Raw genomic sequence first — 12766 nt, forward strand, 5'->3', positions numbered from 1 at the left:
TGGTTCTTCACCTTCGCGGACTGGACAGGGAAACAAAGCGTAGCTGCGATTGGCTGCGGCGAGAGCGGAGGTGGGACCAGCCGTCCGCGCCGAAAGGAGAAGGGGAGAGCAGTCACGGCTCCTCCCTGCTGCCCGGCGCTCTGATTGGTGCGTGCCCGGAGGGGGGGGGCCCAGTCCTCGGCGGGAACGCGGGGCGGTGCGCTCGGTTTGGCGCTCTGGGTGCGGGTATGGCGTGTGTGCGCCCTTCAGCAGGCCTTGATCGCTGGTACGTGCGCGGCAGCGCTCGCTGGGCGCACAAGTACAGCTGTCAGAATATGAACGACTTTAAACTTCTCTTAATTAGAATAACTCTTAGCACTACAGCTACTAATTGCACCCAGGAAAGATGGAGCCTTACTTTCCCTTCATGTCATCTGTTTGCGCCAAGCAAACCAAACATGGAGAAGCTAGAAAGCAGAGCCGAATGCAGAATTGCTCCATGCCCATTTAGGTGTGCCGCTCCTTTCATTGCTATCACATTTTTTTTCCATCAGTCTTTTTCCTTACACAAGAGCTAATCCTGCTTTTAAGCTACGCCTGGCTACTGGCACTGCAGGCTGGCTATCCCACAGATGTGTTCACACCACATCATGTACTGAGTGCTCAGTGCAGTTTGGTGGCTGCACCTGCCTGCTTACCAGCCCTGCTTCTCCGTATCTCACCTGAGCAGCTGCAGCAATGAGGCTTCTTTTCCTTCAAGCCTGCCTAGGATTATTTTGCTATACCCATACAGCAATAGCAGAGGGATGAGAAGCAAAGACCAGCTCCATCTCCTTGTATGTGGCACATACAAGGATGAAGCAGGAGGTAAAAGAAAACAGATGACAGATTTGAATGTATATACGGCAAGGAATACACAGGAGCAGGGAATGTTTAGATTTTCCTTTTCTTCTTTTAGTTATTTTTATTTCCCTCTTCGCCTCTGCTGCTGATATCAGGAATAAACATGAAATCCCAGCTGGCTTTCAGAAAGAACATGATTACTCCAGTAGGATGATTCATTTAGGGACACTTAGCAGGTTGGGAAAGCCAACAGTCTGCTGGGCACTTACAGCTTGCCTGTGTGTCCATCTGGAGCTATGTTTTGTGTCCAAAACCAGGGTGGCAGCAACATTTGTGGAACAGCCTGTGGAGGGACTGCTCCCACCCACTGGAGCTCTGAGAGTCATCTCACACCCACAAAATGCAGAACATCCACCTGCCTGTTCCAGGCAGTCATAGAGCAACACAGAGATTCGTAGCAGAAAAGCTAAGGTTGTTGTAAGAGCACCAAAACAATTAACCGAGCAAGGGCTGCCCTGTAAGAGTAAGAGACCTTCGCCAAAACTGGTTCCAATCTGCTCAGAAGCTGGGCTTGGGCTGCTCGCAGGACCAGCAGCATCTCAACCGCTGCATCACACGAGTAATGCAGGTCAGGCAGCTCTGGCCCTGCCTTGGCATCCATGAGTGTGGGAGGATGAGTGTATAAAGCTTGTGAAAATAGGAGTGAAATAAGTTTTCTTTAAAGTAAACTTCACCCTTTCTGAGAGTTCAAGTTAAATTGTTGCGTTCATTTCCTGCAGGCACAGGGCAGCAAGCCTCGCATGCTTTTCTGCACCCTCCCAGTCTAGCACTCGAGTAAGCTTTCTCGTACTGCTGGCCCAGACCACAGGGCTGAGATGAGTCATAGGCTTTTCTTGGATCTACAGCCAAATTGCTGCTAGAAATACAAAAAATTGGGCAATATGCAGAGTTGGCTGGAACAATTCCCACCTAAGAAAGGTCAGGCATTTCTACAGCAGTCATTGATGTTCTTCATACTAAGGATTCTCAGGCATTATAAAGCACTGTCACTACACATTAGCTCTTCATGCATTCAAGAAAATCCATCCTTAACACCTTTATCCTAAGTTAGCAGTGATATGCAACACCATGGGGCTGATGCTGTATGTTGAGCATTGGCAATTACGGCCTGTGTTAACAGCAAGTGTGATGCTCTTTTGCTGGGCAACTGAGTACAGCTATGTTTGTGCAGTCGCACTGTATTAATGTGACCGTGTTCAGGTTCCAAGAAGGGTAGTACTGAAGTTTTAGCGTGTTTCTCAGTTTTGGCTGCAGCACCAGTGGGGGTCTCCTCATGTTTTCATCTCGGTGCAGATTCTCTGTACCACAGCCTCCTTCTTCCAGCCAAACCTGACCTCAGTCTCAGAGTGAGACTGGGCAGACACCCTCAGCCTCCTGCAGCTCCAGATAAGCTACCAAGGAAAGACTGCTGTCTGTACACAAACAGCCTGTTCTGATCTGCACATCAAGCCCTGAGTTAAGGGCAACTGCTGCAGTGCAAATCCCACAGCTGAGGCTTAGGTGGCAGTTTGACGTCCAAGGAGCACCGCCGCAGCAGCATCCAGCACAGAACACCTCCTAGCCCAGCCCGTGCTGGGCTCTGCACTGCACCTCCGTAGGCAAGAACAAAGCTTACACGTTTCAATAGAGTTCCAGGACCTGCTGCTTTGCTACAGGACTGCATTGGTGTGCACCCTGCACACAAACAGCTGCTGGAGGGGGCTGGGGTCTGCAGCAAAAGCGTTTTCCCTAGCAGGGGTTGCACCAAACCCTTGCACTGCAAGTGAGAAAAAAACACCAAAACCCAACACACCGACAGGAGATTTAACTACCATATCCTGCATTTCCAACAGAAAGCAGATGCTGTGCCAGAGGGCATTTTAATTTCCTCCTGATATCTGTGAGAGGAACTCATAGTTAGGAAAAAAAAGCCACCAGCTCAGCTACGCAGCGGATGGTTTTCCGAAGTTACGCCACTCTCTCCTTCGCGTCGCCGAGCCCGTAGCAGAACGGCCGCTCTCTGAGCTCCTCCGGCAGCAACAGCAGAAGCGTGCAGCCCCCTAGTGCTCGCTGCCGGCGTGTTCCCGTGCCCCATTGAGCCACCGCTCCGTGCCCGCTGCCTCAGGGGGCCCTCCCAGCTCTGCGTCCTGGAGGCTCAGCGAAGCACCATACGGCATCCCCAAGGCTCTGTGCCATACGTGTGGGCAGCTGCAGCAGAGAACTGTTTGTCCCCTCCATCCTGCCAGCGTGCGGCACGGGGCTGCCCTGTAGGGTGGTTGGGACAAGTTTGGCACCCCACAGGATGCTGAGTAGGATTCAGTCCCTCCGTGCCCAGCTCCTGCTTGCCCTGCAGTTTGCCTGGAAAGGTCTGAAAACCCCCAACGATTGGTGCGTTTTCCTACCATACACAGATGATTCACTGCACTTTCCTCTGTAACCAGTGGGTGGATCCCCGCTGGATTTCCGGGAGCAGTGTTGACCCAGTTCCCGGTCTGGGGAGTTGCAGCCCAGCACCACCAAGTGCCTGCATCCCACTACCTCATGCAATGCTTACAGTGCTAAGAGCACGCCAGCTCTTACCTCCCACTGTCTCCCAGGTATAAGAAAAGATTGCCATTTGCAAAGAGCAGTGCTGGCCAAGCCCCAAGCCTTTATATCGTGTTGGTTGGAGTGCTAGCTATAGGGATTTGCCTGGCGATGCTGACATTTCCCTTGTTGGATGTTTGTAAGCATGGAGTGCTGTGGGAACTGGCACACTGCATGCCCCTAACCCAGCTGTGGGACCAGGGCTCAGCGCCCAAAATCTCAATGTGAGGCTGCTGATGAAGGGTCCTCCCGACTCCAGCCCCAGGCTCAGGGGGTGTTGCCACTAGAATTGGGTGCAGGAGCTGAGAGCTGGCACTTGGGACTCTGGCACTGGATGGGTCACAGATCTGAACCTGTTCTAGGACGCATCCTGCTTGGCCACACAGAACTCCTGACCCTGTTGAGGCTTCTTTCAAGCAGAAACACGGCTTTGTCCATCAGGGAAAATACCAGCCTGGGGCCCACAGCCCTTCCCAGCAGGGCTGGAGGGAAAACAGGAACCTGAAGGGGAAAAACAATCCCCAAGAAACTCCCTTCCGGCTGATTGTGCTTCCAGTGCAACAAGCGTGAGGAGGCTGCTCATTTCCTCTATCCTGTGTGTCCCCCCCAGTCATTTCCATTTCTTTGCATTTCTGTAGGCTCACAAAATGTCCCCCAGTTTCTATCTGTGTGGCCAAAAGTTCTCTAAGGATGTGAAAATGTGACATGGGACAGAAGTGTCTCCTCAGGTGAAGGGAAGCTTAGCATAGAGGGCTGCAATATGAGCACAGCCATTGCCGTGCAGGGTCTTTGAATTGGAGATGCTGGCTGCATTAGGGATCGGTGTGGTAAATCCCTTGGCTCCATCTCATGCACTCAGGTGCAAAGCAGCCGCTGGAGCCCAGCCGCCAGCAGCTCGGTAATCTCAGCCCCGCAGCCTTCCGGGTGCTTCCTGCCCTGAATCACACACAGCCCCCAAAGACACAAACGTTTGGCAATTGTTAGCAGAGCACACGGGCACACACAGCCCAGGCAGATAGGAGCACTGGTGCTGCCTTCCACCCATGTACCCTTTTCCCATATTGATGTGTTTGCCCGTTGCTGTAGGACCACAGGGAGTGTTGGCTCAGTGCTGCAGCCCCTGCTAGCGTTGCGCTCTTGCTTCCAACCCAGAGGGGAGCCCTGGGAGACCTGACATCAGGTCTGAGTGGAACAATGGTGCCCAGTGGTGCGAGGGGGCAGGACAGCAGCCGGACAGCAGGCAATGTCGCCTTGTGGAAAAGACATCCCTGCAGCCCTCCCTATGTGCTTACCCCACCAAAGCCAGAAGTGGCTGCAGAGTCCACACACATCTGTGGAGCTGGAGGTGTCCCAAGCGTGTTAAAAGGCGCACGCATGCCCCAGTGCAGCCACCAGTACAGGGCTCTGCTGGCTGAGGCCAGACACCGCTCACCACACATATGGGTGATTTGGGTGTCACCCCCAGGCTGGGAGCAGTGGAAGAGGAGGTGGCTGACCCAATGCTGGGTGATGCTAGGTCCCATCTGAGTCCTAGAGGGAATACCTCATCCCCAAAGGCACAGCTGAGTGTTTCCTGAGCAGTGCCAGGGGGGCAAACTCAGCCAGGGCAGGAGAAGCCCCTCAGCCCCGTATCACCGGGGGTTCCTGGCTGTGCCCAAGACAGCAGCCCGTTTCCACATCTGCCCTTTTCTCGGGTGTCAGAGCCTCTTGGAGGCCGCACCTCCCCACAACTGCCTCCCTGGAACGGGGATGCCGGTCGCTCCCTCCCACGGCTTCCCCTTTTCTCAGAAAGCCTGGAAACCAAAGGTGAAAGAAGTGGGTGGGAACCCCGCACGCTGCCGTCCAGGAAGAGAAGTGAGTAAGACGGCAGCAGTATTTAACGGTGCCTCCGCCGCTCGGCTCACAGTCCTGCCGCCAGAGAGACAGAGCCGGGAGATGCCGGTGAGTGCCGGGGTCGAGTGCTGCGGGGGGGCTGTGCCAGAGCCAGGGTGAGGGCTGCTCCCATGCTGCTGCTCTTCCAGGAGCCGAAGCCCAGCTGCGGCTGAGGGTGAGCAGCAAGGATGCATCCTGCAGCTGTCAGGCTGATTGCTCCAACACAGACTGCGGGGAAGGAGATGGCAGATCCACAAGTCTGAGCTTCTCCAGCTTGGCTTCAGTTCTAGCTGCAGCTTTTGGGGCTATCTGTGGAACTGGAGCCATCCCACTGACATTTAACCATGGAAGGGGGTGTTTGTGCATAACTATTTCTGCAGACTTCCAGGGAAGACAAAGCAGGACCATCTGGATGAATGTTCTTGTGCCAAGGGTGTGCAACACCCATGTGACGCTGCTGCCTGGCCCCGGGAACATCCTCTCTAATCAGTAGCTCCCACACTAACTAGCTGGCACTGCCAACGCCAGGGCACAGATTCCTTATTAGCCTGGAGATAGGACACTGAGAGGCAGAGCTCAGAGAAGAGCCTGGCACAGGCGGCACTTGGGATGCACCAGTGTCTCAGCTCCCCAAAACCCCATGTAGGAACCAGCTTCTGCCAGACACATCCCTGCTTCCTGCAGGTGCCTGTGGTGCTGTGCCCTCAGTAGAGCGTCAGGGATGCTGCATTGTGGGGATGCAGCTTGCAGGAATAGCCACAGGCAAAATGAAGCAGCTGGAGTTGTTCGTGCCTCAGCTCCCACTTGCTTCCCATCATGCCCAGGTCAAACTGCCCTGCTACTTTGGGAGATGTCCAGGTCCCACAGTCAGGATGCAAAACCAGATTGGCTGGGGCTTGCCCTGCTCCATCCAGGCATGCCGGGGCGCAGGATAGGTAAGAGCACACCACTAGGCATCCTATGTGGCCCCAAGGCCATCACTTCCACAGGGCTGCACAGAGAGGGATGGGGACATCTGTTGGGACATGACAGGGAGGACATGTCAAGGCTGAACTCCCTCCTGCTTTTCTGCCTGAAACCCTTCACTTTCCTTTGAAAATCAGCACACAGTGAAAGCCTAGGGAAAGCTTTTCCCTCTCCTTTGCCTTTCAGTCCCACAAAGCAGCGTCTGCTCAGAGCGGCTGAGAGACAGAGACAGCCTGAAAGAGCATTGTCAGGGCCCTGAGCCACCTCTCCCAACTGACACAGTGGCAGCAGAAGGCACCCAGCCAGGACAGCGGGTTCTCACTGCCCCAGTTGAACTCGGATTCCCTGCAGGCAGATTTAAATAGATCCCCAGGCAGGCTGCTTAACCACCACAGAGCTTGTTCCTCATGCCAAAACTTGCTGGGCGCTTCCCCACTGAAATCTCTGCTGGTGCTTCAAGGCCATGTGTCATTTCCCATCCCGAAGCTGAGCTGTCAGAGCTGGGGGCTTGACTCCAGCATGCACCCTTCCCAGCTGTGCTCCTTCCCGACCACCGTGAGCTGCTGCCGTCAGTACCGCGTTGAGCCACAGCTGAGCCAAAACATGTCTCCCGTGCATTCAGCTGCCAGCTCCTGGTTGGGCTGAAAATGGATGTCATTTAATGAGGTCAGGCTCTGCCCCTGTCTGCTGGCAGCAGCTTGGTGCTGCTCACCAGGGTCCCCATGTCTTCCCCTTCACTGCCCACCTGTGGCTCCAGCAGCAGCACAAGCTGCAGGCAGGTACATAGACAAAATTCCTAAGGCACCTGTTCCTGACATCCACAAGAAACAGTAATTCCACCAGCATATTGCAGAGCTCAGGACTGACCTGAAACTCTGCAGCAGCTCGAAATGACAGGGTGACACGTGGAAGAACTGGGAAAAATAAAAAAAAATAGCCAACTTCAGCAATGTTTCCAAATGAAGCTGCAGCTCCCTGTGCTGCATCTGGGGCAGGGCAGTGCCAGAGCCCCCTCCTCACAGCAGCTCCCCATTGCAAAATCTGTGTCAGCTCACTGCCTGCGCTGCGTCATCGGCACCGTGAGCTCTTTGCTATTTTTTCCTCCTTGCAGACGGAGACCCGGCCACATGGGGCAGCGGGAAGTCGGCGAGGACTGGCTGCTTGGCTTTGAGAACTGAATTCCATAGGCGTTAAAGCATCCGAAAATGCCCTATGGATTCAGTTCTGCAGTTGGGCAGCAAATAAGCCTCCAGCCTTCGGGAAGAGAGAGGAGCTGAGTGCTGTATCTGCAGAAACACGCACAGAGATTCCAGCAGGGGTGGAGGTGAGTTATGACCACAGTGGAAAGCCCCACACTCAGAATTGCTCGAGGCAGTGGTCATTTGTTGCAGGCTTCCCCAGAGGGATAAAAAGCCCTGCTACAAAATGGTTCTTCCATCTGGAAGTGGAATGGAACTTAAGGAAATAAATGTTGCTGCCTCCCGATGGTTTTAAGCCTGTGCTAAAAATACTCACTGTCAACACAACGGCCTGGGTGTGCCTAGAAATCAGATTCCGGGCAGCGTAACCCAATAAAACATGGAGAAGACAAACAGGACAGGCTAAAGCCATGGGTCATGCCTGCTCCCTGGGCTGTCCCCAGCAGGACAGGGCATGGCAGGCTGTGGGAGCAGAGACAGGCAGTATTGCTGCCAAGTATTCACACAGATCAGCAGCATTATTCCATAGAAAGCTTTTCTGGACACAACTGGCTCTTTCCACTCACCCATAGTATGGCTTTGGGAGGCTTTGGCCAAGTTTGGGGAACAATTTCCATTACACCATGTTACAAAACTATCAGCGGAAACCTCTGGGAGAGTGACATTTAGGATAGCTGATGCAGGTACTGGCAATTCATGCAGCATCTGACCACCATCAGGAGGCAACTCCCTGCTCCCCCTTCTGCCCCTTAGATGTGCTGCTCTGCACCTGCTGCAAAAGCTCACCTAACACACCCAGTCCCACCTGCACCAGGTCTGTGATTCTGGAGAAAACTCAAAGCACCACATCTGACTGCTGCATCACCACATAAGGATCTGAAGTGCAAGCTTTGGGATTACTGTTTAAACTGCTGCCCTTCAGATGGTGAAGGGATAACCGCCAACCATTGGCAGAGCCAACCTCTGCCCATTCAGCAAGCCCCGCTGCTCACAGTACAGCTAGGGAGCAGCAGCAGCTTGAAGTTTCTGTAGCAGCTTTTCTGGTTCAGAGCTTTCACTGCTCCATCTAGCAGTGATGAGCTCACCTATTTCAGAGAAACAAATGGAAAAGTTACATTAAATAAAAAGAAAAAAATCCACTTGTTTTTTCTTTATAGTAATTCAAAGCCAGCAAGGGTCTCCAGGTGCACTCTCAGAGGCTGTCTCCGTCAACATGCTGACGTGGAACACTCCTTTCTTTCCTTCCGTTGGGATGCTCATCTCCCATACAGCATGTTGGAAGAAAATTATAGGGGGAAGAGAGCTAAATTTCTGGGGCACCCCACTGTTGGGAGTGGGGCTCAGTTACCAACCAGCAAGGCAAGGAGATTTACAGCTGAAGGGAGCGAACCGCACAGGTCAAGATCCTGAGTTTGTAGAAAGGTTTCAGAACAGGTGGAGAGATGTTCATGGCTAAAAAGCAGAAAAAAAAAAAAACTATTCACATTCTTTTTTGAATTGTTTATTTATAATCATTTAAAAGACACAAGTTTGCAAGCAAGTCATTCTCAGACCCAGGAGAGCAGCTGTGGAGGTGCCACAGGACACAGAGCTCTGCTATCTGCAGCAAGGCAGCACCTCCAGCCAGAGCTGGGTCAGACCCAGGGGAGAGCCTCAGGCAGTCACTTCAGCCAGGACACACGGCCAGGAGGAACAAGCACCAGGTTACCAAGTGTAAGAGGATCAGGACACAGGGATCTTCTGCCAGAGTGCAGCAAAGTGCTGTGTGCAGGCATCACACCATAAGTACAATGGTACATCCATAAAACAGCAGTGATGACACGCAGACAATTACTCTTTACAGTTCCAGAGCACCCCTCACCCATCTGGGACTTGCACTGCCTTCAACTTGAAGGAAATCCAGTTTTGATCTCCTCGGCTGAGTGCCAGAAAGGGATCCAGCTCCTAGGACCTGCCCCTGGACAGTGTAGGAAGAGGGCCATCTCACCAAGGGCTGCTCTCTGGGAATCCCCTCCCACCCCGTGGCCACCTGACCAAACCAGTGGTAAGCATGCATGCATTCCAAAACCAGGACCAAAGAGCTGATCTGACAGACAGACAAGTGCCAGGTGGTTTCTTCACAGGACAGGCATTGTGCATCAAACAGGTGAAGCTGCCATAAGCTTGTGGAGGACACAGAGGAGTTAAAAGCCCAGGGTAGCAGTGGCACCCATTGCTTGAGTTGTTTTCTAGCTGCCAGCTGACTCCCTGGAGCTGTGGAGCATCTGTTTATTGTGTGACCAACTATGTCAATGTCTCAGTTTCTTTTTCTTCTTCCTGTTCCGGTCCTCACTGCTGTCATCTGCCTCGCTGGCACTGGGGGTCAGAGCCCTCTGGATGACATTTTTCTCCACTGTGTATTCTTGCTCTCCTACCTTGGGGTCTGCTTTGACTAAGAACTCCCCTTTCCGGTAGGTGATGGAGACATTGGTCTGTGGGTAGGTGCCATAAACCCTCCGGAGATCATCCTTAACAAATTCTGGGAGGTCTTTCCTCGGTCCAAACACCTTCCTAAGCTTCCCCCACTGAAGCTCCCCTCTCATGGTGAAGCCATCTGGCCACGTATCTCGATAACGGTCTGACCTCTGGTAGGCAGCATAGGGATTGTAGTTTGCATACGGATTATACAGTGGGACAGGGACCACAGGGGGTAAATGCCAGGTATAGTACGGATGGAAGTAGGGGTTGGAAGCACCGTACAAGTGGTGGTACTCTACCTGACTGCCCGCATAGTCAGGATAGCTGCTTCTGTCTACCACAAAGGTCACGGGACGGCTGTAGAAGTTGTGCATGTAGATGGGAGGGAACATCGTGGAGCTGCTTGGGTCTTCTGCTCCCCCAGGACGCAGTGGTAGGTAGGTGTAGGGAGGAGATGGGATCATGGTTGGACAGTAGTCCCGTGGTACAAAGCCAGGCTGGTACATGGTACAGGAACTGAGGCTTTACTTGAGGAATACTTGGCCAGAGCAGTTGCTGAGTTTCAACAGCTGTGAGGACAGGAGAGGAAGAGAAAAACATTATTACATGCTCCCAAACCAAGCTGAATAGGCAGGTGCACCTACCACTGTATGCAAACCAATTAATAAAAGGATCTTCCCATTCATGCAGCTTATTGTACAAACAGGTAGGTCTGTGTCCACATCCACAACTCCTCTGGCAAGTCCTCATGTAGAGGCTTTTCACTTCGGTCTCACTGGCTACCATTCATGTTCAAGGGTGCATTTACCCTGAGGAACTCTGGCCCACAGCTCAACTTGTCCCCACCCTGCTCTCAGAAGACCAGATCACCCCCCAGGGCATTGAGCAATGTCCTCCCGTGACTCATTCTCTCCCCCAAGAGCAGGAAGGGAATGCACACATACAACATGCTTAGGGTTTGTGTTTGTTTTAAACAGCTTGCTGCCAGACGGGAAGAGACCATGCACATAGCAACAGGCTTTTTTTCCCCCACTGCTCGGAACCTTCACCCTTAACTACAGAGCTGCCACATGCCAGCAACTCTCATCTTAGGCAAGAGGGTAAATGAAACATCCCTGTGTTCAGTGCTTTCCTCCAGTTCAGCAGGAGGTTTGGCAGCCCCCAGGAAATTGTACAAGCAACACTAGGTGCTACACAATGGCAGCTTTTCCTTTTTAAACCAGCACAAGGTGCTCCTGTCCCCTGAAGCCCACGATCTGCACTAGCTGAAGCCTGCTTTTGCCTCAGGGCAGAACCGAAGCCCAGCCCTGCACAGCAAAGCAGTCCTGGACCAGGCTCTGCCCTTTCACGCAGCTGCAACCCAGGAGCCAGAGCTCACCACAACTGCCAACTCCCCAAACAGGAATACAGGAAAAGAAGTCTACATTACTTTGTCATAGCCCTTTAAAAATAAAGGCTCAAGCTGCTTCAAGTAATACAATAACACCTGTGTCTGCCTTGACTGAGGTTTACCCAGCACAGTAGGTGTCTGGGAGGAGGAGAGCAGGCACCATGCTCCTGGGCCTCCTGCACCAAGGCAGCCTGAGCACTGTGAGATGGTGGTGGGAACGCTTTTTGCTCAGACAGGCGGGACAGCTGACAAAAAGAAGCAGACTGAAGAGATAACATGGAGAACAAGATGAGGACTGAGAGCAGACGGGAGAGCTCCAGGGCAGCAATCACATGCCCAACCACAGACTTGAGGACACATCCCCGGAAGCAGATCACCCTGAGCAGGGTGCTGACAGCTGACGTAACCCAGAGAGCGCTCCAGCCCCAGGGGAATCTGCAAAGTTGCCTGGGCACGTTGCAGGGGCTGTTAATAGCTCTGTTCCACAGCAGCCCGGAGCTGTCCTGTTCCTGCTCCAACCTGTCTACAGCCTTGCACCCTCAGGGGCTGAAAATGTGGTTCATCTCACCATTGCACCAGTATGTATTGCTCACATTGACCCTCATGCTGCTCCAGTTTCAAGAGGCTGGCTTAGGGAAAACACAGCTGGAGCAAAGTCCCGCTGGACCCTATAGAGCTGAGTGAGGATACAACAAATCGAGTGCACTCAGAACCAGTGCCAGCCTGCCTGAACTTTTCCCACACTCACAAGGAAGGTGAGCAAGTAAGACTTCAGGGAAGGCTAGACCATCTGTAGCCAGAAGGCACCAAAAGCTGGGTGCTGAAAACTAAAATATGAATAAGTAGCACTCCCTGAAAGAGGGGTCCAGCCCCTGTCCATCCCTTCTCTTCCTCTTCACCTATTTCTACTTCTATTGTTGTGAAAGCGTTAAGTGTGGGAAGGAAGGACCCCACAGCATGCACCTCTCTGCTCTTCAGGAGCAGTGATAGGAGAAAGGCAAAAGGGAACAAGGCTGACCTGTCTCCAGGCTGCTACCTATTCTCATCCTTCACTTTTGTGTGAAGCTTTGCAGAACCTCAGTAAAACCCTCAGGCCTGTTGCCTGGAGTTTGCATGAAAGAGCAAGCTGGGCTCAGCTCTGTACTCCTGAGCCAGGAGCAGCCAGCAGTGCTTACCAGCTTCCCGCTAGCGCAGGGGAGGTGTGGAAGGGCTGGCACAGCTGTGCCCAGCACCTGCAGGAAGCAACAAGGAGCTAACCAGTAAGAAACAATGTTCTTCCCCCTTCGAGCCCTTCCAGCTCTTCTGACCTTGCTAGAAGAGGCTTCAGCCCCACTTAGCTGGAGCTGAATGAGAAGGTTCCCAAGAAGGTCAGAGCCAGATGAACACGACCACTCTCTGTGTTTGGAGAGGACACCCTACTTCTGACTCTTCCCGG

General features: G+C 53.0%; 1 protein-coding gene across 1 annotated transcript; it reads right to left on the reverse strand.

The window, feature by feature from the left end:
* Positions 1-8969: 8969 nt before the first annotated feature.
* C8H10orf95 (chromosome 8 C10orf95 homolog) lies at positions 8970-10447 on the reverse strand. The gene has a single exon (XM_085229074.1). It carries the CDS (start codon positions 10445-10447, stop codon positions 9773-9775), a length of 675 nt encoding a protein of 224 aa, XP_085085200.1. The 3' UTR covers positions 8970-9772.
* Between the last annotated feature and the right edge of the window lie 2319 nt (positions 10448-12766).

This window comes from Meleagris gallopavo, chromosome 8 (genome assembly GCF_905368555.1).
Source record: "Meleagris gallopavo chromosome 8, MGAL_WU_HG_1.1, whole genome shotgun sequence".
NCBI lineage: Eukaryota > Metazoa > Chordata > Aves > Galliformes > Phasianidae > Meleagris > Meleagris gallopavo.

Bases quoted from the DNA above. Each gene is read 5' to 3' on its own strand.
- C8H10orf95 (XM_085229074.1), bottom strand. From the start codon at position 10,447: ATGTACCAGCCTGGCTTTGTACCACGGGACTACTGTCCAACCATGATC.